Source organism: Rhinichthys klamathensis, unplaced genomic scaffold (genome assembly GCF_029890125.1).
Source record: "Rhinichthys klamathensis goyatoka isolate OS25496 unplaced genomic scaffold, OSU_Roscu_1.1 h1tg000461l_1, whole genome shotgun sequence".
NCBI lineage: Eukaryota > Metazoa > Chordata > Actinopteri > Cypriniformes > Leuciscidae > Rhinichthys > Rhinichthys klamathensis.
Genome location: NW_026606950.1, coordinates 78,380 through 102,830, shown reverse-complemented (window position 1 = coordinate 102,830; position 24,451 = coordinate 78,380). Strand labels below are relative to the sequence as shown.

At 38.2% G+C, this 24,451-nt stretch overlaps 1 protein-coding gene across 1 annotated transcript in view; it reads left to right on the top strand.

The window, feature by feature from the left end:
- The first annotated feature begins 3,408 nt into the window (after positions 1-3,408).
- The window catches only part of srpk1b (SRSF protein kinase 1b), a 55,914-nt gene continuing 34,871 nt past the window's right edge, over positions 3,409-24,451 (top strand). Inside the window, 1 exon segment of the mRNA XM_056236690.1 lies at positions 3,409-3,559. Within this exon segment, the coding sequence (XP_056092665.1) occupies positions 3,489-3,559 (71 nt within the window). The 5' untranslated portion in view covers positions 3,409-3,488.

Here is a 24,451-nt window from a genome sequence, read left to right as displayed (position 1 = left end):
TTATTATCAAAACTAAATGTAGAAAGTCTTTAGTATTAAAACACCCTAACTTAACTATCCTGACTAACCAGATAAACAAATCACTCTCACCTTAAACTAGTGTGTCTAATAGAACTGGAATTCCTATGTGGTGCACAAAGTACTTGGCAAGACTTACTTACCCGCTCCTTCTTTCCCAACCTCACACACAACGTGATGACTTGAGAAGACAGAACAGTACAAATGCAACCATACCCTTAAAACCACAATACTAACAAAAAAATGTTTCAGTCAAATATCAAACACACAGTATACAAGGACTGTAATAAAAGTACTAACAACAAAACCGTTCTAATAGGGAGTGCACAAACAGCAGACTAAGCAACGGCTATTGATAGGTGGTTGGCAGCGTGAACCAGGTATATAAAATGTAAAAATAATCAATGCATGCATAGTCAGTGTATTAATTACAAATAAATTGATTATTATTAAAGCTGCAAAAGTTATTCAGTCAAGAACAGTGAGTGATTCCCATTTCTTTTGTTGTTTGATTAACATTAATGACACAGATTTAATGCACGGGTCTAATATAATGTTGCACATTAGATTTTTTTACATTCATTTAAAGACTATGTGAATACTCGCCAAGACATATATTTAAATAACCGGTATATGCCGCTAAAGAGAACTGAATTCGGGATCGCATTCTGTCTGAGAAAAGCGTCTTTCTGTGCGCGTGAGTCAGCGTGAGTAACGCATTGAGATCCTTTTCGTGGCTTATTGCGCTTAATAATCATTTTACCATCAAGCACTTTATTTTCTCATTCATGCATGTTCTTTTCGTAAAAAACAAAAGCGGAAAAAAAAGTGGTTTGCTTCCGAAGGACATACACAACTCTTTATTTATACATAATAAGAGTAGCCTACTTTATTTAGAATAAAACAGTACATTAATATGTATGATAGGCCTATTTCATTAAATGAAAACAATTGTTTCTTGTTTTAAAAAACGATTGTACAGCTCCAGTTAAATTAAAACTTTGATTTTGATTTCGGTAAAAAAAAAAAAGAAAGAATTTGCATCACTAAAAATAATTATTATGTTATATTTTTGTCGATTTGTGTTGATGACAGTGTTAGCTTGCACTTTGAATGAGCTTAGCGTTCTTTTTCCACCTCCATTTTAAATCATTTTAAATGCCTAATTGAAAACAAATTTCAATTAGGCATTTCACTTCGTCTTTGGTCCAGGTTACCCCACAATTCATTTTAAGAGGCGTTAGCAAAAAAACATGCTGCTTTTCATACGACGTACATAATGACCCATTATACATTGTGATACAGCCTGGTACATTGGATCGGATATGAAGTGAAAATCAATGGGGACCGGTGTTGTTTTGGGTCAACTATTCCTTTAACACTTTCATATTGTTGTTATCATTCTAAGAATTTAAAGTCAGTCTTACATTTCTTGTAGGGGTGTAACGATACACAAAATTGACGGTTCGGTTTTCCCACGGTTTTGACGTCTCGGTTCGGTTCGGTTCGGTTTAGAAAGCTAAAATTGCTTCTTTTTTTCCTTTTCTTTTTTAAACAGTGGTTTAACGAAAAAATTGTCTTTGTCTTTAAATTAATTCAATTACAATTAAACGTTTCACATGTATTAAAAAAAAATCTGCTAAATCTGTAAACTATATAGGGAGCCGCACATTACTATAACATTAAAGGTTGTAGCCTAGACTTTTAACCTAAATTCAGATGCTATTTATTTTTTAGATATAATAATCAACACACAACACATTGTATGAAAACATGTAAACTGAACATAAGGCAGTTTTTGCATTAACTTGTGTTTTACTCTAATTTGTTATTGAAATATAATACTTTACACAGTTGTCATTTTCATGAAAGATATTTTAAACATACATTGAATAATCAAGATATCATTAACAGGTTAAGTAAAATTAAAAAAAGTAAAAAAGGCTAACATGGTGCATTTATTTAGTGCAAGAGTTCATTTATAGGAACCATTTATAGGAAGTTGTGGACACTGAATCACTTGCCTGTTGAGGTAAATATAATGCTAGTGACAAGCTATGCTGTTTTATTGACGTCTTTCCGCTGCTGAAACACTGATTGAGCGATTACACGAGTTATGATGCCTTTCAGTAAGTATACTGCATCTTTCAACATACCTTCAGGTGTCCATTCCGTAACTGAGGAAGAGATGATCGCGTTTACCCGCGCGCCGCGTTGCCGTTTGAAATGAGGAGCTTAGTAGACATAGAGCGATCTGTCACGCCACATCAAAGAGCGCCAAAACGCCATTTATTGTTTGAATTTCGTATCAAATAGACAAATTTGAAAGATTACACCTTGCTTATTATCGAAAGTAACAAAACACGGAGCTTGTTATTTGGTGTTAATGGTGGTTAGCTACAAAACTGAATTCGTTGTGTACTGTACACAAGACATGAGGTCCATTGAGCCGGGCTGGGCGGGGCCGGGGTAGCAGGGGGCACGGAGGGGCGTGTTCGGTACGCAATGAGAGTATCGCGATTCGAATCGTGTGTTCTGTATCGCGGTTTTTCGGTTCGGTTCGAATATCGTTACACCCCTAATTTCTTGAGTTGAATATGTAAAACAATTCAATCAAAGAGCCATGGTCTTCTTGTGGCTACATCCTATGCTCCAGTTGGTGCTCATATGGGTGACCAGTTTTGAGTTTGGCCGCTACATTGATCCAATTCTCTCTACTCATGCCCATTTTTTCCTGTCACCTCTTCACTGTCTGTCTCGTAAAACAATGTCACAATATCTGTCTCTTAAAACAAGTAAAATAATAACAATGATAATAAAATCAGAGAAGCAAACGTAATGGAGATCAGTTGCAAAAATACATCCTAAAATTCTGGGGCCAGATGATGATCACGTAATCTGAAGAAATACAGTGTGTGTGTGTGTGTCTCTTAAATACTGGACGACCGCTTGCCTGCCCTGAAGAGAGCTGTTACATAAGTGCTTTGTGACAGCCATCAAGCCTGATGCGTTTTATTCTCACACACACACACTTTCATCTACTGAATGCTCAGGTGAAGCACGAGCAGAAGGGAACATGCCCTCTGGGGTCTGCTTGTGTCCTTGAAATACGACATGTCAGATGGACAGAACCTTCGGCCAGGCCCTTCTGCAGGAGAGAGGCGGAGTATATGACTTTTCTTCATGTGCCTCTACAAAATCTGTCATCGACGTCCCCTCTCCTCCTGCGCTGCGTTTATGCCACACCGTGTTTGGCGAGAGTGAGTTTTCACTCACTTATCACCCTCCTCCTCTGCTCCTGTTTCTCTTGCCCTCCCTCTTGTGCTGCCTTGTTTCCAGTCGGATCGGTAGTGTTGAGGCGGCCAGTGAGCGGAGAGCAGGCAGCCATACTCTGGGAGATAGAAAGTCACATCTGTGGTTTAACTCTGGCTCACACAATACCGTCCTGCCCCACGCTGTCCTCCTCTGCCATGTGGCTCCTGGATTGGATCTTTTCGCTCAACACAGCTGTGGTGAAACTAGCCAGCGGTCTGAGGTGCAAGTGAGTGCAACTGTGTGTGTGTGTGGACAGCAAAGAGTGTAAGCTGAGGTGGCACTGCTGACTTATTGATGTTGGATTCATTTTTAATCAGACAGCTGATGTGCTCAGGCAAGGTACGGGATGGATTAGTCCTTTGTGACATGTTTGCGCCGAGGCAGTGGGACGGGTTTGCAGGACTGATATGGGTGTTGCATCCTCCTTGTTGGTGTGACAGATGTATGCGTGCATGCAACTTCGCTGACCACCTCTTTTTGTCATGCATCCTGCCAAAGTGGGATTCAACCCTTGTATTTTGCACCCTTGTGTTCCCTTGAAGTTGTCTCTCCAGGTGTATACACCCTGTGTCTGTCACTGTGCGCAAGTTGTGGTGCAGTGCTGGAAAACTTAAAGGGCTGGTATCACAGTTCTGTCTGCAGTCAACTGCACTGGGATTTGCTTGCAGTGTGGATGCTCATTATGTAAGCTGTATCCTCCACAACTGCAGCACTGGGGGTCTGGAAGACTGCGGATGACAGAGAATGTGGCTCTCAGCGTGGACTGCTTGAAACCAAATCAGGTCACAGTTTTGGGGAGCAAATGCTGCACTGGCCTCTTTAGCAGCAGGGCGGTTCCTGATTTGAGTTATTTGACTGATCAACTCTAAAGTCTTGAGATTAGAAAATCTGTATTTGAAGATGCTATGGTACTTAGTAGGCCTTTCTCATCACTATTACAATTGCTTAGGGTCAGGGATTTGAAGGAACCGCTAACCAGGGTGTGTAAATTGGCACATTTGTACAACATGAATCATTCCTTAACTCGTGCAGCTTGTTGAGCAAAGGTGTGCTTGTATTTTTCTATGCAGTCAACAGTAAAGGGAGGATCAGAACATTGTTGTGCTCTTGGAGGGCCACTTTCCTGCAGAGTTTAGCTTCAGGTTGGTCCAATAGACTTGCCTGGAACATTCAATTGATCCTGAAGCTCTGGATTAACTGGTTCATGTGTGCCTATTCAGGTTTGGAGCTACACTCTGTAGGTTGGTGACCCTCCAGGAACAGGATTGGACCCGGTCATAGACTTGAAGGGATAGTTAAAAAATTAAAATTCAAAAGTTATTCAGTCAGGGAGCTGTGAGTCTCTTGTCATTTGATTAACAGTAAAAACACAGCAGCAGGAATATTAGGTTGATAATAGTTTAATCAATAAAACTTCGACAAAGCAAGGTCATTATTAGAGTGCATAGTTTTGAGGTGCGTGGGCTCATGCTATGAAAAAAAGAGCACTTCTGTCAGCAAATTTAAAAGCACTTAAGTTATGGTCATGTTCCCTATATTCAAACTTCTAAGCTTAAAAATGACACCCATTTTGTGTTGGTTAAGCTAGTGGTTTAGTAAAATGACAACTTAGTAGCGCCCTCTGCTTTGGATTTAAGAGGTTAAGCGGGCTAACTGGGTCATAAACAGAGATGGAGTTTACTTCAGTCAGGAGAGGGTCAACACTGCTGCTCATTTCCTATGTTTTATAGTAATAATTTGTTAATTCGTTACATTTATATAGTGCTTTTCTGGGTACTCAAAGCGCTTTACATAGAAGGGAGAATCTCCTGAAATGGTGATTGATCACCAATCAACCAATAATTCAAAACTCAAAACTTACTTTCAGGCATCAGCAAGTGTTTGAAATAACATCCTTGCAATCTGAAGGGGATTCTGATCACTGTATGAGGAAGAAATAGCCTATATTTATATGTGATGCTAAAGGCTACTTATGCTAACCATTGCGATAATAAATACATACTGTATATATTTTTATGGAAAATACCGGAGACTGCTTAAAGAACATAGACAAATCATATTATATGATTATAATAGTGTATTTATTTGGTTTCATGTTTTATCTATCTCTTCCCTCCCTTTCCCGCCTTTGTTGATACTGGACTAATGCATCCGCATGTCATAAAAAAACTCTGGTTAACCTGTATAACTCATAACTCCTGTTTTCTTCTCTTGAGCTTCCTCTGTTGCTCTGGCTGAAAGGAGACACTTAATATTCAACAATATTATTAATCTGCCTGCATTGACACCATTATATGAGAACTGAACTGAGCTGGACGATGACATCACTGTTTTCTCCAGAGCGGCTATATATATATAGAGATGGATATATATATATATATATAAATGAACTAAATTAATAACATTTTTACAACAAAAACGAACCATCACTGAACTTACTTAAGTTGGACTATGACGCTATTTTCTAATGTACAGCAGAAACAAACTTTGTTGCATTATTTTCCTGTTATCACAGTAAAGCTGCTTTGAAACAATCTGTATTGTAAAAAGTGCTATATAAATAAAGGTGGACTTGAGAGATTGCTCAAACCTCCTCAGATCGCATAATTTAGTGGAAAATGTATAAATACACAATGGTTCTAAAGAAATGTGATATAAATTTATGATATTTTTTCAATATTTTTCTAAATGTTTAAGCCTGTGTACTTAAAAGCCTTAATGGAGTTTGTTTTGTGCATTCCTGTGATCACAAATAAATGGAAGCAGGTGCAACTGAATAGGTATGTGATCTCTTTTTATAATGTGAAATGGTAAATAAATACCAGTTTGATTCAGCATGTCTTGTATAAATGTGCTGAAATTCTGTTTATTGTTTTATGTTGCTGCAGAACAGGAACCTGCTTTAAACCAGTTTTTAAACTGAGCCAGGCCCGTTTTACTGGAACTATACTGTTGCTGTTGAATTTTCCTGTATAATAAATGCAATGAAATGAAGCATGATTGATGTGCACTCCTAACACAAATTGACATATTACTGTCGCTGTAACATTTTTATTGTAAAACATTGGTGAAATATCAATGCTGGAATCTTAAATCTTTAAGTAAAGACCAAACGTTTGCTTCTTTCATGCTTAATTTGTGATCTAGCTAGTTTTCAGTCAGCTGGTGGAGTTGTGTGATGTCGTTCTTTGGGGGCGTGTTAAGGGCGGGGTTTAGGGTAGCGCCTCGGGACTACTGGCCCAACAGTGGAAACGCAACTTGATTTTGGCCTCGGTGCTTGAGGTCAGAGGCCATTAGCCATTTTCAGTCGCTTGCCTGAAATTAAATTGCTTATGTGAGTGATTTTCTTCCATTGTAGAGGGTTGTTTACTCACCCTTCTGTCCTTATACACAGATACACACGGGAGCATTTGAAAGCAGGTGTCTATCAGCGGATCCCTAATATATCCACTGATAGACGCCTGCTTTCAAACGCTCCCGTGTGTATCTGAGTAAGAGCTCTGTGAAGAGTGCCAAAGATGTCTATTTACAACATGTTTGTCCCAGCAATGGTATAAAAGCCGAAAGTGTGTCCAGACTTTGAACTTGAACGTGGCTGGGGCATCTATTATTTTACTCACACTGCCTGTCCGCCATCCCATTAAAACCTCTTTTTCTTAGGCTAGTTAACTTATGTTCATGTTTCAGTCATTCATGTGTTGCTCAAGGAGCGATGAAGTAGCGACGCTGCGAGCGGGGAAATCTATTTAGAGCGCCTTATTTTATTCATTTAAACATCGATACTTGGCGCCAGCGTATTGATTCTCATATCGCACGGAGAAGGACAACGATATACCGCCCTATCGATATTTTGTCCTACTCCTGCTATAGCTTAGCATCATGTCTGTAACTTTTGCATGGGAAATATGCACAAGGAGTGGATTTTTCAGTTGGGGTTGGGTTATCTGGCACAAAACCATAGAAATGGAAATCAAGTGTCCATCTGTGTGCAGTGTCGCTGTTGCAGCTGGTTAGGAAACAGTGTTAGAGTTATGAAATGCATGCGCTAATGTAAAACACACACACACACACACTCACCGAGTCAGCAGAGACTGATGTGCTGTCATCATGTCCTATGATAACCTCTCTCTCTCTTTGGTTAGTACAGATTGCATAACACAGCAGGTTTAATCTAGCATGCCCAATGATGATCAGTTAACTGCAGCTCGCAGACCGCAAGCTAATTCCATCAGTTTTAATATGACACCCTCTCATTGTCTAATAAAGCTTGACTGAAAAAAATAAATGCTTGGTTACTTGTTTAGCATACTGCACAGTGGCATAGATGGAGTACAAACAGTATGCAGTTTTGCACTGTAGTATAAAGTGTTTAAGTGTAGTATAAAGGCCTATCTCTCTCATGTATTTACCCAACGATAATGTTAATGCACTTAGGGCTCACAAAGATTTAAATACATGGTCAGTGGCAGACTTAAGTTTAACTGGCATTCATTGGTTAATTAACTGTAAATGATGAGCTACCTGTTTTGTAGTGGAACATAATAAAGCATGTGGTTGGGACTCTTAACGAAAAGCATTTGGAAAGCCACAATTACGTGTTTAAAATTGTTTGTTGGCCTGGTCAAGCGCTGCAAATGTGTTTTAGTGCTGTCGCTGTTTGCAAACAAAAACTAGAGGATTATAGATGGAGTAAGATTTTGTGCTCTGATGAGAATAAAGCCTTTCAAAGTACAATCCGTTTGGTAGTGTGTGCAAGCACAGGTGGTCGACCATGAGCGCAAAAAATGTTTATTCTTTAATCAAATATTCGATTATTCATTTATAACGCTATTTTTTTCCACGTTTTTGTTACCTAAACAAGCTTATGTTTAGGCAATATACTTAAGTTTACATTAAATCTTGAGGTTTTCTTTTAGTTGAAAACATTAAACAAAAAAGCTGTGCTGTAGTCGTGAATGATCGACAGCTGTCTTTCCTCAGTGGACTGGTCAATCACAATGGTTCTGTGTTTGGATTTGATCTCTCATTGTGGTGGTGAAATTATGATAACAATGTTTGCACACGACATGTTGATTCATTTGATCAAAAGTAATTCCATTTGTAAGATCATTTAGTAAGAAAATTAAAGTAATTCTAAACTTCGCTGCGCCTAGAGGCAGACAATGACAGTCTTTGATTAAATACAATCAACTTTTTTAACAAGCTCCACAGCGTCACCCAATACAAATACATTTAGTTATAACTGTGAGTTTTAGCTTGCGTGCTTATCATGGATTTACTACATTAACGGCCATCAAAGCAATATGTAGCGATATTTGAATGGTATTTCGAATAATTATTACAGATCGAATATACAACTATTTGTGCACACTTCTAGTTTGCCCAGTGTCTGCGCACCATCTCTCCAGAAGTTAGGAGTGTATAAAATGTCTTTGTACTTGTTTTAACTAGAGTTGTGGTAGGCTTGCTGCGATAGTAGGTGTTACACAGTGTTCAGCCGCACACCGGCTACATCACTTGACCCCCTACCGTCGTTTAGATTTATATATCAATAAAAATCAGTTAGAGAACAGATACTACAATTAAAAACTAAACGTCTGCTCAATTCAGCGTGAGCCGAACGAGTCACAGCACAGATCAGCAGCAGGAGTCACATTTAATTTTTCAGCATTGTGTATGCCGTGCTTATTCGTTTTGTTAAAAACAGTTCTGTTTAATATAAGTGAGTTTGTCATTGTACAGTTTTGTTGTTGGTTTTTTTGTGGACAAAATCTGAATTGGGTCACTTGAACCATGTAATATAAATGCAAACTTAGTGTTTGAACGGACACATATTCGCAAAATTGTCAAAATGCCCGTCTCGGGCGAGTATCCTCTGTTATGCAGTTACACTAATGTAAACTATTGAGAAAGCAAATGCGTATAATTTTATTGGATCAGTGCATTCAGTCTTAAAGTGACAGCAGCCTAATCAGGGCTCCAGACTAACTTTTCCACTGGTTGCACTGGTGCTACCAACTTTCTCAGTTGGTCGCACCAACATATGATTTGGTCGCACTTTTTTTTTTTTTTTTTGCTACATGCCATGGGATTAATCAATGCATGTTGATGAATAGTGGTTTTAATGGACCAAGGCTAGCAAAGGCTTTCTGGGTTGCAGTAGAAATACCTGTATTATATTATATAAAAACATTTTTATATTTATACTATATATATTATATAGTATAAATATAATTATATTATATATTACATTTTATTATATATTACGTTATATTATATTACATTTTTAACCCAACATTTGGGTTTGTCCATATTTGACCCAAATTTGAGTTTAAACAACCCAGCATTGTTTAGGAGTGTATAAATCTATCTATTTACATTTGAATTATATTATATCTATCTATCTATCTATCTATCTATCTATCTATCTATCTATCTATCTATCTATCTATCTATCTATCTATCTATCTATCTATCTATCTATCTATCTATCTATCTATCTATCTATCTATCTATCTATCTATCTATCTATCTATCTATCTATCTATCTATCTATCTATCTATCTATCTATCTATCTATCTATCTATCAGCATCATCTTTCTATCTTTTAAAAATCATTAAACATTAAAATGTATGCATTACATTTTAAAAGATTAGAGTATTATAAAACGCTGATACAGATTTTCCGTTATCAAAGTTAATAGTTGTAACAAAAATCAGAAATCTCACACTCCTTACCTTCTGCATTTTATAATTATTTTCCTGTGTCGATCGATTACTATCATCTAACCGCTGAAAAGACGTAGGAAGGGGCTCGGTATTTCGTGAGACCTTTTCATTTTTATATGCCGCCTTAATTCCTGAATTCATAATTTGGCGCGTTTCACCATCAGTGTGCAATGCGCGTGACGTCTACGTTCGTCAATAAATAAACTGCATGTGTCTTGCAGAAGAACACTGTAGCCGGAGCTACTTCTCTCCGTTAATGTCTATGGCGAGTCACGCAGGCACTGGGCTACTCCGCAGCCGAGCCGAGCCCGGGATAAAATAGTCAGAATATAAACACTTATTATAAGCGTACCGTAGGGATTCAGGATAAGTCAAAAACACCGTTTGGAAAATGGATTCATAATGTACTCGTTCATTTTGAACATAAGTTATGGACTGCAGCAGCTGATACAACGGCGTTCTGTTGCGCGAGCGTCCACTCGCACTAATGCGACGCGACCACATAACATTTTAACTCGCACATTCTCAAAAAACGGTCGCATATGCGACCAATTTGGTCGCAGTCTGGAACCCTGCTAATATACCCGCTGATAGACATTAATGTTAATCAAACAACAAAATATAAAGAGAAAATCTTTGTCGATTTAACAAAGAATAATTATATTTAATTTATACAGTTAAGAATATGCAGTGTTATTTTACATCTGATTATTCAATTTCTGTACCCGAATACTGTTAGACTTACCTAAAAAAAAAAAACAGTTTATTTCATTTGAATCTAATTTCTGTTGTATTTATCTATGCTTGTAATTTATTTATTATTAAAATTTCTATGCATATTCACTCCCCTACATTTTGTACAATAATGATCTTTTTCTGTCACCGTTTCATCAAGTTTAACCGAACCTTTATTTTGACAGTTTGAAGGTTCTCAAATGAATAGAGCCCAAATACAGGCAAATCATTGAGAAGAGCCTCTTTAAGCTAACCAATTGATCTGCATTTATGGACAAGATTTAATTTCCTTTATAAACAATAAAGGAAAAAAATAAAAATAAATGTTTTGGCCGTTTTTGTTGATAGCTGTAGTGCAGGAATGAATAGAGACAGTAAATGATAGGGGAATGAGGTCAAAATGTCGCCCACACCATTGGCTCAGCGTGACCGTAGATGCTACTAGACCAACATGCAAATCATTTTTTGATACATAAATGTGTTGATTGTGCAATCGAGAGGGTCAATTATTTCTTTCGCAAATTGCTTCATTTATTCAGGGCTGTAAAAGGAACGAAAATGTCAAGAATCCAAAGCAGTGAAGTTCATACTTGAAGTACCAACACACACAAACCCTTATATAAATGTATCATCAACACCATAAAAGGCTTGTTAATTGCATAATGAAAAATTATGCAATGCTCGTGGCAAAGTGTTTTATAGCCCTGTCAGTCACAGAGACCCTACCTTTCTTCTATTGCCAAAGGTTTTGTGGTTGCTAAGAAACTAGTAGAGCATCAAATGCATTTTAGCTAATGAAGTGTCCTACTGTAGGACCAAGGGCATCTGTAATCTTCTGCATGCTGCACATTTTTTTGCTTTTTGTTTGTGCATTTTCATTTGACTTTATTCGTCTGTACGTCTCTAGATTTCATTGAACAGCTCGCGGTCTAGGGTGATTTTGTAATTCATGTTTTTACATTGTATTTGTTCACACCAGCATCCGCCTCTACGTCTCTCCATCTAGAAAAGCACTCGATGAGTGTATTATGTTCTCTTTGTTAGTACCTGTCTTCTGTTCAGTTGGCCGCTGTGACTCTTTGGACTGCTCTCGTCTGAAGCACTGTTATGGATCGAGTTCATTCTCAGTCTGACCTCAACGGAAGTGAATATTACTAAATATAATAATTGTAATTCAGATGAACTGGAGAAATAATTTGGTCAAGTAGCTGTGCAGTATGACAAAAAATAAAATTGGAGAGGTCCATCTGTCACCATCCCGGTAGCGGGATATTCAAGTTTACTTCAATATTGTTCTAATAAATCCTAATCTAATAATGGCAAACTATATATCGTTGGAAAGGTCTAAGAGTCAAGAATACATATTTGTTGATGATTTTGCAGAAAAATATATGTTGGAAGAGTAATGGATTAATATATGACAAGAGTGCGCATCAAAAAAAATCTGTATCATTACAGGTGTTTTCACCTTTGTAACAAAGTCAACAACTACACTTTTAATCATTCAAACTTTGATTTGCATGCTAAAAGTTCACAATAAAACATATATAATCTAGTATTTGTCAATAAAAAATTATAAAATAATATTATCCTCTAAAAAGTATATTGTATATATTATCCTCTAAAATATAATATTATCTTTTTTTATCACCTTTTTTATTACATCACATATTTTAGTAGTTATCATAAATTAGGTCTCGTTTGAAAGCTTACGAACTCAGAATTCATCCTGTGAAAACCGTTTTGAAATTGGATGTTGCGTTACCATAGAAACGGTACTCTAAATTCTTCTATCAGGCTCCTCCCCTTTTGGGCATCATCATGTTTCATAATTTATGATCAAAACCTTTTCTAATCTTGACAAAACACATATTGTCAGAAAGGTCTGAATCTCAAGGTTCCATATTTTGTGACAGAATTGATATTTGGACAGAAATTTATTAACATGTTATGGCAGAATGAACACAATTAAATTCAATGGAATTCAATGTCACCCGGTGGCTATGTCTGGTATTACGCCTAAACAAAATCTCATGGGAACTTCAATTTTTGTGATATCAACTTCAAATTTGGAACACAACTTGGTTAGATATATGGCTTTGACTTTGTCATTTTTAGGCTGAAACCTATATTAATTTATATATATATTATAATAAAAGAAAAAATATATATTTTATTATATTTTCATAACAATAAACTTAAACTTCAATAACTTTTATATAATTTAATTCTATTAATTTATTCCACTTCAACAATAATCTGCCAAGTGTCGTCTTTTAAATGAGACCAACCGTAAGTCTTTAGTCCAAAGGGTTCATGAATTACAAGCGTTTAAGTTTGGGTAGTGCATTTTCACATCAATTCTTAAAAAGGGGGGTGACAGTTAAGAGGTTAAAGGCTTGTCTGAATTGCGTTTTGCGTCTAGCCAGGCCAAATTGTTATTTTGGAAACCATTTCCCAGATTCATTTTACTGAATCAAAAGCATACAGTGTGACCAGTGTAGCCCAAATGATTCTCATGAACCGGTTCTTTTTAATGAATCAAAAACAAATAGTGGAACCAGTGTAGTTCAACCAATTCCTGAGCAAATGATTCATATGAACCAGTTATTTTTGACTGAATAAAAAACATACAGTGGAACCAATGTAGCCCAAATGATTTATGAACAAATGACTCTTATGAGCTTTTTAAAAAGAAAAACTCAATCCAAAACATGAATACACAGTGTGGTTGAACTGATTCTTTAACAAATGACACTTATAGCTGATTCTTTTACTGAATACAGTAAAATACAGTGCGACCAGTGCAAAGTACCTTTAAGACAAGTCATTTCACTCGGCGGCCATCTTTGAAGCGCCCAGGCATGCAAGTGCAGCTCCTGTCTTTTTGAATGGGGAAACATCAAAATCTCCAAAACTGTTCGCCAAGCTTACGATTAATCTCATATTTGAAATCACCAATGAAATTTGACAAAAACTCTCATAAATGTAGTTTCTAAACTCTCGAATCATGACAGAAAACGGATTTTTTCAGGCTTGATCAAGCTAATGCCAGTGAAGCGCGTGTCTGACTGATTCCGGAGCTTTTAACGGCAGCTGCAGTGACGCGATGACTTTACCCATCAGCGATTGGCTCTTATTTATAGGGGTGTGCAAAAAAAATCGATTCACATTTGAATCGCGATTCAATCTTTACCGATTCAGAATCGATTCATAGAATTCTAAAAATCGATTCATATATATATATATTTTTAATGGCGTGCACGGGCGTAGTGGCAATCGGGTGAGTCGGGACTTTTACCGGTGGTTCGGTAGTGTTTCAAAGGCCGCGAGGGCCGTTCTGATAAATAGTTACATTGCAAGTTCTTGCCGCCCGCTGGTCAAACTGTGCAGCCTCTCTGCTCAACCCGTAAATAAATGCATCGATCCGCAGATCTTATGTTTGAGTTCTGTAGATCTTTTGCCAAGCGTGTCAGAGGTTACGGGTTCTAAACCTCGTATAGTTTTTTTCTCTCTCTCATCAAAACCGAATATGTTCATCACGTTTGTGTGCATTTTATTTTGTGATTTCACCGGAGTCTCCACAACGGCGATAGATTGAAGCATGCGTCCGACTTTTTTCTTTTCGAGGTGTTTTTCACACATTTTTATTTTTTGACTGTAAAATTCTAAAATAATGTGCTATCTTCATATGCAAGGTGTCATCTTTTTCAGAAAAAGATTAGCTTTCAACAAATTACAGTTATTGACCATTATTGTGTGTGGTGAGTTTGTAAATAGAATTTAAATAGACAAAAATTTAAAAAACGAGAATACATTTTCTGATTTTTATTTTGAAAACCCCCCCCCCCAGAAAAATCACAAACGAAAGGAACTAACACTTTAAAGTTGAAAAATGAAGTATAATACATCAGATACAAGTCTTTTTTGTGACATTGGGTTGCACAGTTTTCATTTAGGACACTTTTTTTCATACACGCACAGTCGCACACATACAAATGCGTCCATTCATAGACACGCACACATACACATGCATACACCACATGGAAAGATATGTGAAAGAGTAACCGCCATCCGCCCCCCAAGTTTAATTAAAAATCATCCCAATCCCCTCTTCTGCTGTCTACCACTTCTTTCACGATGTATTTGTTAGTTTCTTTATTCTATGCAATCCAAAACACTCTAACCTGCCGCACTTCGTATCTCTCTGTTCAAATCTTTCCTTCCCGCTCTGCCAGAAAGCTGCTCTCATTTGCTGACGGAATTACCGTAATAAGCCGTATATTGCCGAAAAGCGCATGTTGTCTGCTGTCAGGGGCAATTTGAATGGTTTTGATAGTGCGAATGGTTGAAGAGTTACGGTACAATGATTGCTGGTCTATGTCGGCGACGACACAGCCGGTTCTAAAGGGTTAATAAACGAATAAAATATCTCCTTGCTATTTTTTCTCGACACATTTTTTCTTTGCCCAGTGCTTTGCGACAAGCTTTATGCGTGCTGAGCGCGAGGCATATATCCCGGCCCCCAGTATTCTATATTTAATTCAATTCACATTGCATAGCATTTTTCACAACACATATCGTTTCAAAGCAGCTTTACAGAAAATGCATGTGTCTAAATTACAATTTAGAGCGATCTGTTATTATCAGAGGTGACTGTGTAATGCGTTTCAATTAATTTTCATTCAGTTTTATTGTTAAACAGTGCATTAAGTTAAGGCAGAAACAATGAGCCAGGGGCATAGAATTTAGTAGGGATGCTAGGGACGTGTCCCTACCAATATCCAGTGACACTGATATATCCCTTGCAATAATTTCGATCAAAACTTAAAATATATTTATATATTGTTGTCCCCATCCCCACCAATTTCAAAATCAAACCTACGCCACTGCAACGAGCTCATTGAAGTAAAGAATAGGCTACATGTTGTTAAATGATTAGGAAACATAGAAAACTTAAGTATTGGTGCTTTTTTACAGACTCAAATATGAGTGTAAAAAAGTTAACAAACTGAAAAAATTGTGTAATATTGTTAAAACGGATTTCATAAAATTGGTATCGGAAAAAGTATCGTCAAGGTATCGATATCAGTATCGAAAATTTTGTTTACGAGACCCAGCCCCAATGGCATGTCACTATAATTGATTTCACATTTTTACATCTATTTCAGGTAAAAAGACAGAAACCTTCCTTAATTTTTGTCATTTTCTAAATGCAATTAAATGAACACTTGGTGGTTCTTCAAGACGTTGACTGTAGCCTATTTCTACTGTTTTTTTTTTTTCTTCAATACAGTTAATTCATAGTTGTTTAATTTCTACAAATGGTGCAAACTCTGCTAGATTATAGATAAAAGATTCCCATTCCCCTGCCATTCTGTGATCGGCAGTGATCAGCAATCGGCAGATCATGATTTTGGTAATCGGTGATCGGCCCCAAAAATGCTGATCGGAGCATCTAACATGAATTGTTAAAAAATTGTCATCTCAATTGAAATACCCATGTGTAAATAGTGTTCAATTATATGCAAGTTGCTCTCATGTAGTGGTGTGTGTCTCAGAGGGGCGAGAGATAAGAGTAATTGATTGTGTTGAGTGCCCTCTTACAGAGACCCTGCCATGACTCAGTGCTGCTTACCTGCCATCACTAATAAGGCTGTAAAGAGGCTTGTTTGGACTGACTACCCGGCCGCTAAGACACGGATCTTATGAGCAAGAGAGTAACTCGCCTTCTTGTGAACCGGCTGATTTTTTTCCTGCTGTAATTAGAGAGAGAGTGAGAGAGAGAGCAGATGGGATGGAGTGACAGCAAAACGCACCGCGTTATGAAGGAGAAATGAGGAGGCGGCAGTGGTTTTACCTGCAATGCAGTTCTGGCTTTCCCCAGCCAATCAGAGCGCATGGCACAGAGAGGAGGGCGGGCTCTTGTTGCTGACGGCAGCAGAGAGAGAGAGAGAGAGAGAGAGAGAGAGAACGCTCCTCAGCATTCAGCCTCACTGTGCATCAGTGTGCACTGAGGTGGCCCTCCTCTGCCTCTGGTACATGGCTCTGTCTCTGGCCTGCAAGCCCCTGTTGCCTTCATTAGCACTGTCTCTCATGGGCATCCGCGCGTCCTGTAGGTAAGAAGCAGAGTTGCTCTCCTGTTTGTGTCTGCGCTGTCTCAAAAGCATGCGTCTGCTTTACCATATGTCTGAGAGCTTTGATTTGTGATTGACAATTTGATTCATATAATTGTTGTTTGTGTCATGTTAATTTCCTTCGTGTTCAGAGTATTTCTCCTTTGCATGTTCAGAGGTTTAAAAGGAAAAATAATGGAGTCATTTAAAATTGAGTTTAGGAAACTGTTTATTCCAGTTTTTATATACAGTGTGTATGTGTGTGTGTGTGTGTGTGTGTATATAGGCCTATATATATATATATATATATATATATATATATATATGAACTATTAGGCTATATTTACCAATTAGAAAATATTATGCTTCATGAGAACACTATTTCTGCCGATAAGTATGTGTATAATGTCAAAAACATATTTGTTCTTGCAATGTTTTGTTTGGATAATAATAGAAAAAAAAGATTTAGTGGCAAAAATGCTATTCAAAACTGTATTCATGCAGTTTTATTCATATGATGCAAAGAAGAAAAAATATAAATATTTCAGGGTTTTTTCTGGATTAAAAATTGTCTTCTGTGGCGGTGGACCAACAGGGTCATTCTCACACACACACACACACACACACACACACACACACACACACACACACACAGTACAAAGTATCCTACCACTGTGAGCACAGCACTGACAATAAATTCAAAACAATTTTAACTTATCATGCTTATTTTTAATTTCATTGTCAGGACAAATCATAAAACAAGAACTAATTTATTTCTAAAAATCTGTAAATGTTTATGTATAAAGTCACTTAGTGACTGATTAAAAAAGTTAGTAATACAATGAACAAAGTACACATTAGATAGAAAAAGTGGAAGGTCTATTATTTTGCATTTACACTCACACTTTACAGACTTAATACACAGATAATTTCACTTACAGCATTGTATTTTATTGTTTTGTTCTGTCCATTGCTATGGTTATCGCTGTCAATCGCGTATATTTAAAAATGGTTGTCAATCCAGAAACTTTGCAATGTAGCAGCATGAAAAATTTATAGTATTATATACAGAAAGCGAGCAAAGATTGCTGCCATTATAATCACAGAAGTTGTCAATTGTAATGTGAGATACACAAAGATGCACTCTTGCGAAAACTCCGGTTATAATCAATTAAGCCGTTTACACTATGCAATGAATCTCTTATTGACATCATGTTTACTTTGTTGGTTATAATGCATGCAGTTCAATGAACAAAAACTCCCCCGTTATGCAGTGTTGAGCGAATTCTAATTAACTTAGAATTGCCATTGCGTTTAACTTAAAAATGTCAATGTCCTTGAAGGTGCTGCTTAAAAAGTGTATGGTGGACATGATCTGTGTGAAGTTTTTCAGATTAAATCCAGGCACCTTGAAGTGTCTGACTGGGATAAATCGTGGCAGAAGGGGAGATGAAAGCAAGGGAGACGTGTTGAATGATTCTGTGTTGTAGCCGTCTGGGTGATAGCCCTGCGTTCAATGCCATCAATGGCTCATCGCTGTTTTGTGCACCTTCACCTTTGTTGAGATTTCCATGGGGTCAAGCCCGGACCCCAGATTGCATGTTAAAGGAAAGCCACTGCAATGGTGGGGTTTGAAGCTGCCAAGTTCCTCTACTGACGGCAACATCATCACTGCAATCAGTGACTGTTACTAGAGCAAAACCACAGGTGTCAAAGACCACATGAAGCAGGTTTTGCACTAAATTAATTCGATTTAAACAACCTTCCTTTGCTTTGGGTTCCGATACTGCAATGCAGTTCGCAACCACTGAAAACAATGGTAGGACTTTTCAGAGCTGGGCATTTCTGTTCCTGGAAGAGCAGATTGTTTTGATGCATGCGTGAGTTACTCTGACACAAGACAAGAGAATGTCAGACGTGTTGTGGTTTGTTGTGTGGGCTGGAGAAGTTCTGAAGGCTGTTCTCTGTATTAAGAGTGAATTTAACTCTCTGTGCGCCAAACGTTTCTCCTCCCACTCACGACGCTCACACACGGACCAACACTCATGCACAGACACACACAGCCCCCTTGTTTTTCTCTTGCCGAATGTTATGAAGGATGCCATGCATCAAGAGGCTAGGGAGGTGAAGTTTTGGTTCAGATGAATAGTCCAGGCTGGTTGCTAAGGCTTGAGGCTTTTAATAGAATCCTCCTTCGCTGAAAAACAACTTAAAGTAATGGAGGGAATTATGGAAATGTGATTCATAGGCTGGATGTGGAAGAGGCGATAAGAAAATAGCCTCTTTGATGCAACCTCTCTGACCACCTGTCACCTGTGATGTAGTTACAACTGAGAAGCCTGGTTTTATAGTAAAGCGATTCAAGCGAATTTCAAAGATTCACAAACTTACTCTACACAAGCAACTGGTTCTTCCTATGAAGTTCCCAATGTACCAACCTGACGCCTTACTTTGTTTTCAAGTGGTCTGATTAAGTCTATTTTGAATAGATACAAATTAGAAAAATCATATTACTGTAATCAAAATGAAATGACCCAGACATTCATTCTTATGATTTTGAAAGCTCTTGTCATTTTTGTGCAGCATGCATCAGACTGTCCGTAGGCGTGCCGTCTGAGGCTAAAAACAATACACTGTCGACTTGAGAATGAGATTAAGCATAATTTAAGTGGTGTGTTTAACAGTAGATTACATCCCCCTCCTGCAGATCCTCGATTGCTTCCTGCCAGCTTCAACAAACAGATGAATTATTACTCGCTTTAATTTTTATTATTGCTCTTTAAAGGATCAAAAGATTTAAGTAGAACAGTTGTTCTGAGTCCTGGAGAATCCAAAATGTGCAGTTCTAGGTTACTCCAGGACTACAACTGAGAACCACTGAGTTAGAGGATTCAGTGGTCTGCTGGTTCTGATAACGTTTCTTGACTGAAGAATAGGGGTGTCACGATTCTCCAAATCCTCGATTCGATTACATTTTCGATTCTTAGATCATGGTTCGATTCGATTCTCGATTTTTACATTTATTTTTTTTAAAGCCGAAACCGGCCAATCAGGATGCTCTCTGTCTTACATGCGCTTCATGAGGCACACACGCAATGTCTCTCGCTCTCTCCCTCTCTGCCGTGCGCGCAATTCGGTTTGGAGCACAGTTTTTTCTGTCTCGCATGTGCGCTCTTGCTCGCTCACTCTAGATTCCGGGAGATTTTAACTAATTTGCGGGCATCAGGGAGCCGCTATCAATATGCGGGAGACTCCCGGACCTTCCGCGAGACTTGGGATGTCTGCAAACTGTGGCTTTTTTGAAGCGCGAACGTTGTCAACATAACTCACTGGAAATCCAAAAAACTTCCACACCTGCGACTTCAATGAAAGAGGAGGGGGTTCAAGTTCTGTCGATGGGTCTCCTGCATCTGCAGTTGCCATGATATCTTTTGAATGGCCGTAGCTAAGTTAGAGGAGGTTGACCATAGACTCGCAGCACTTCAACACGCGTGTTTTTCCCACTTGGCACGCCGACCGGACGTCACATGGCGGCGTGGCAGATTCCATTTTTTAATTCGAAGTTCGAGATTGTGAATTAATTTAGGTCGATTTCGATTTAAAATCTAAATCGTGACACCCTTACTGAAGAATCAATGTCACACGTGCAGGCCCTTTGTGTTCCAGACTTTCTGTATACCAGTCAGAAAGGTTCGTCCAGTCCTCTTAACTGTAGATATCCATGAACTTGCCTCTTGCATTCTAAGCAGGAGCTGCCACAAAACGAACAAACCTCATTTCACCTTGACGTCTTGAATCTTCAGGCTATAGAGAGCACTACAGAGAGTTCTGCAACCTCTGTGACCAGCCATCATTCACAGAAACCGTTAACCTGTTAATGAGGGTCTGCTGGAGATTAACCTGGTTTAACGGCCTTTTAGACAGCTGTTCCATTGGGATTTTACGCTACGTCCACCACATTAATCCGGATACATTTGAAAACTGCGTTTTCGTTTAAAAACGCTCTCCGTCCACTAGCGTTTGCAGGCGTTTTCCGACATTTCAGTGTGGAAGAGAAACTTCTAAATCCACCTTACTGCGCATGCGTGAAACCTCACAAAAGCTCACCGAGATGATACAGATGGGAAAATAAATAATAAAGTTATCGCGCAATTCTTCTAACAGGATAATTTTATTTAGCAAACTATCTCACCATCACTGATGCGTCCAGGTTGCACTCAGTCACCATAAAACGCAACTGCTCTCCTGTGTTGCCGCAGGACAGCAAATCTGAATACATTTTCTGTCATCTTTGCAGTACTGTGATGTGAAGAGTGTGCAAAGTAACATTTTAGCAACAGTGTAAAAGTGAATAGCACATAACAGGCACTATGCCGGTAAACATGAATATCTATTCGTACAACATGGATCACATGACTAAACTAACGTCATCGTTTTCAAATACCTCCGGCTTCACAGTCCACACTACAACGCGAAAACGGCGTTTTCAAATTTATCCGCTTTGACGAGCGTATTTCAAAAGCTACGCTTTCATTGACTTAAAACGCCATCTCAGTGTGGATGGAAGGCCAAACCGGAGAGAAAAATATACGTTTTCAAACGAAAACGTATTAGTGTGGACATGGCCTTAAAATCAGAGATTTTACCAGGGAGAATTTTATTCTGGTCTGTGCCTTCATCATTTAGATTTTTTTAGTGTGTAACTTTGCATGAGCATCTTGTATGGGATGATCCGAATGACTTGATCCGAATTTTTGTCTGGCAATTCAATGGTCAAATGCCAGTCGGATGAGAATTTGTTGTAAAGACTGTACTTTCTTACTGTGGTGATGAATCTCCGTGGTGAACTGTCCTTCTTATCCACTCTTTTCTTGAAATGATTCATTGCTGGAGCCAGTTATTGTTTTCTGGTCAGATTATTTTTATATGTGCTCAGTGTAATTGAGTTGTTTTTATAGACATTTGCATAAGAGTCTACATATATAACAAGTCAACATGACATTAAATTCATGCTTTCTATTTAAAAAATGCATGTTATTGATCTTAGTGTGTCTTAATATTTTTTAATCAATGTTATAACTTGATCTTCCAATCTTCTCCAATCATTTAGTCTGCTTAAACCCCGCCCCTTTCTTACAATCAACAAAGCTCTCATTCAGATCTGCCTCAATCCGATCAACAATCAATGTATACCGGTATACATCACAATATGGAAGATCTAACGCTACTTCCGTTACATTGCTACTTTAAAGCTGAAGTGTGCAATTCATTTTGATGCAAACATTCTTTCTTTTAGGTTTTAGCCTAGTTAAATATGCTGAGACAATTATGACCTTCTCCAGGGCTGGACTGGGACAAAAAATCGGCCCGGGCATTTTGGCCCAGACTGGCCCACTATATAACACTATATAGCCCTTGAATATGTATACCAACTCCTATTAAAACCGCTAATGCCATAAGTGAATAGGAGTGAGTAAGAGTTAATCAATGAAATAACTACTAAGTTGAACTATACTCCACAGTGATGAATCCTAAAGAAAGCTATAAGCTGGGATAGCAATACCGGTTTTTCCCACAGGATTTTGTGAAATCTGTGGTGAGTGCACCTCTGTCCTTGTAGGGGGGTTGGGGCGTATGCTCCCCCGTAAGAAAATGTTGTGCTTTTTAATGTTAAATTCATCAATCTGGTGCACTTTGAGAGTTAAAAATAAAGAGCTCCAACCCATATTCAGTGTGCAAATTGAACAAAGAAAAACTCAAAACTCTTTTAGTTGTGATATAGTGTCTGTCTACATTACACTACTACATAATAATAGTTATAATATTAATCCCATGGCAGTAATAGCCATATGTTGTAAAACAAATGCACTGAAAAATAAAAGCAACTTTCATAATTAGTTTCGTACTAATTTCTATACAGAGATAAGCACATGATCTTTTATTTTGAAGGAAACGGCATCGAGCTTTTATTTTGAAAAAAAAAACAGGGTTTACAAACTAATCTCATTACAATTCTAATAAAATGCGTAATCGTCAAATATGTAGATGTGTAAATAATGCGTAACTGGGTAGTGGGTTCCTACATAGCCTAAGTGTTGTGACAGTAGCCTAGTTCTGCTTACCACAGTTCTCTGCACTCACTCATCTCTCTCCTTATCCTCCTCACTATCCTCATCAGACACTTGAAGGGCCTTTGAAGTTTCTTTTTTTCACGCTATTTCACTGCACATTCCTTGCGTTTCTTCTCCAACGCTCTGACTATTTTGACAGATACACACTGACACTGCTCGCTCACTCAGAGCTCAAAGGGGAAGGAGTTTAAAGATGTGATTGGACCAGCCCAGTGTCAATCAAGAAAATAACCAATGGGCCGCTGATCTACGCGTTTCATCATGCGCCGGTCTGTGAGAAAAAGAAAAACCTACGCTGACTTTTTTGTCCAATGCATACACCGGCACAAAGATTTCAGAGCCCCCAATTAAACAAAACTAAACGCAATGGGGCGCCGATGTACGAGTTTTATGGTCCGTTCAGACAAAAAAAAAAAAAAATTAAGTATGAGATGCATCGGCCCACAAAGCACGTCGGCCCACCGGGCAAATGCCCGGTATACCCGATGGCCAGTCCAGCCCTGACCTTGTCCCAAATGGCACATTTCATGTGCATTTGCGGACTTAGGGACTTACAATGACTGCCATGTGTCCGTTAAGTCCACAAGACAATAGAAAATGACCGTGTCATTTTAGGTTTCAGAAGGGGGCTCACAAGCACCACTTTCGCCGAGCCCACACTGAAGCCAGCTCCGCAGCAGACTTTTACCCAACAGTCAAAGTCGTGTTACGTCATGAATGTGGGGAGGACTCGGAGGAAAATTGCAATGGCTTATGGTGCCATTTAGAGCAGAGCCTATAAGTAAGCCATTTGTTGGCTATAGCAACTATGACTCAACCAATGGCGTGGGTTGGGGGTGGGAATATCTGTATGTTCCACCAATGCTAAAGTTAAATGGACTCTGAGTAAACCCCCTAGCCCCTACTCTTCAAAATTAAATCAAACATGCATTGGTTTGATTCTCAGTCTTGGTTGTGGTTAATAATCTTTCTTTGAATAATTATGACTTAGGTCATTAAAATAACAGGCAAAAATAGCAAAATAACCAAAGTCCTATCCACACAGCACTGAACAGGCAGGCGAATATTTAGACTGACACCAATGAAATGCAAGGCATTCTGGTATTTCGACTGCTTTGTGCTGTGTAAGCTGACAACAGTAGAAAATAGGACCACCCACAATCTCTCCAGACGTTTGGGTTTCACATCTTATTAGGCTTAGGCTTATGTCTTTTTCCATCCCTCCTGCAACAGATCAGTTTCCACAAACAAAACAAGTGGTCAGAGAATGATTTTTGTTTTCGGCTTTCTTCATATAAAACATATTTATAAAGAAAAGAATAATACATGTATTAGTAGTAGTATTAATCAAGGATTTTAATTTAATTTTATATGAAGAACTTGATTGCTCTCCAATGGCATGCCTG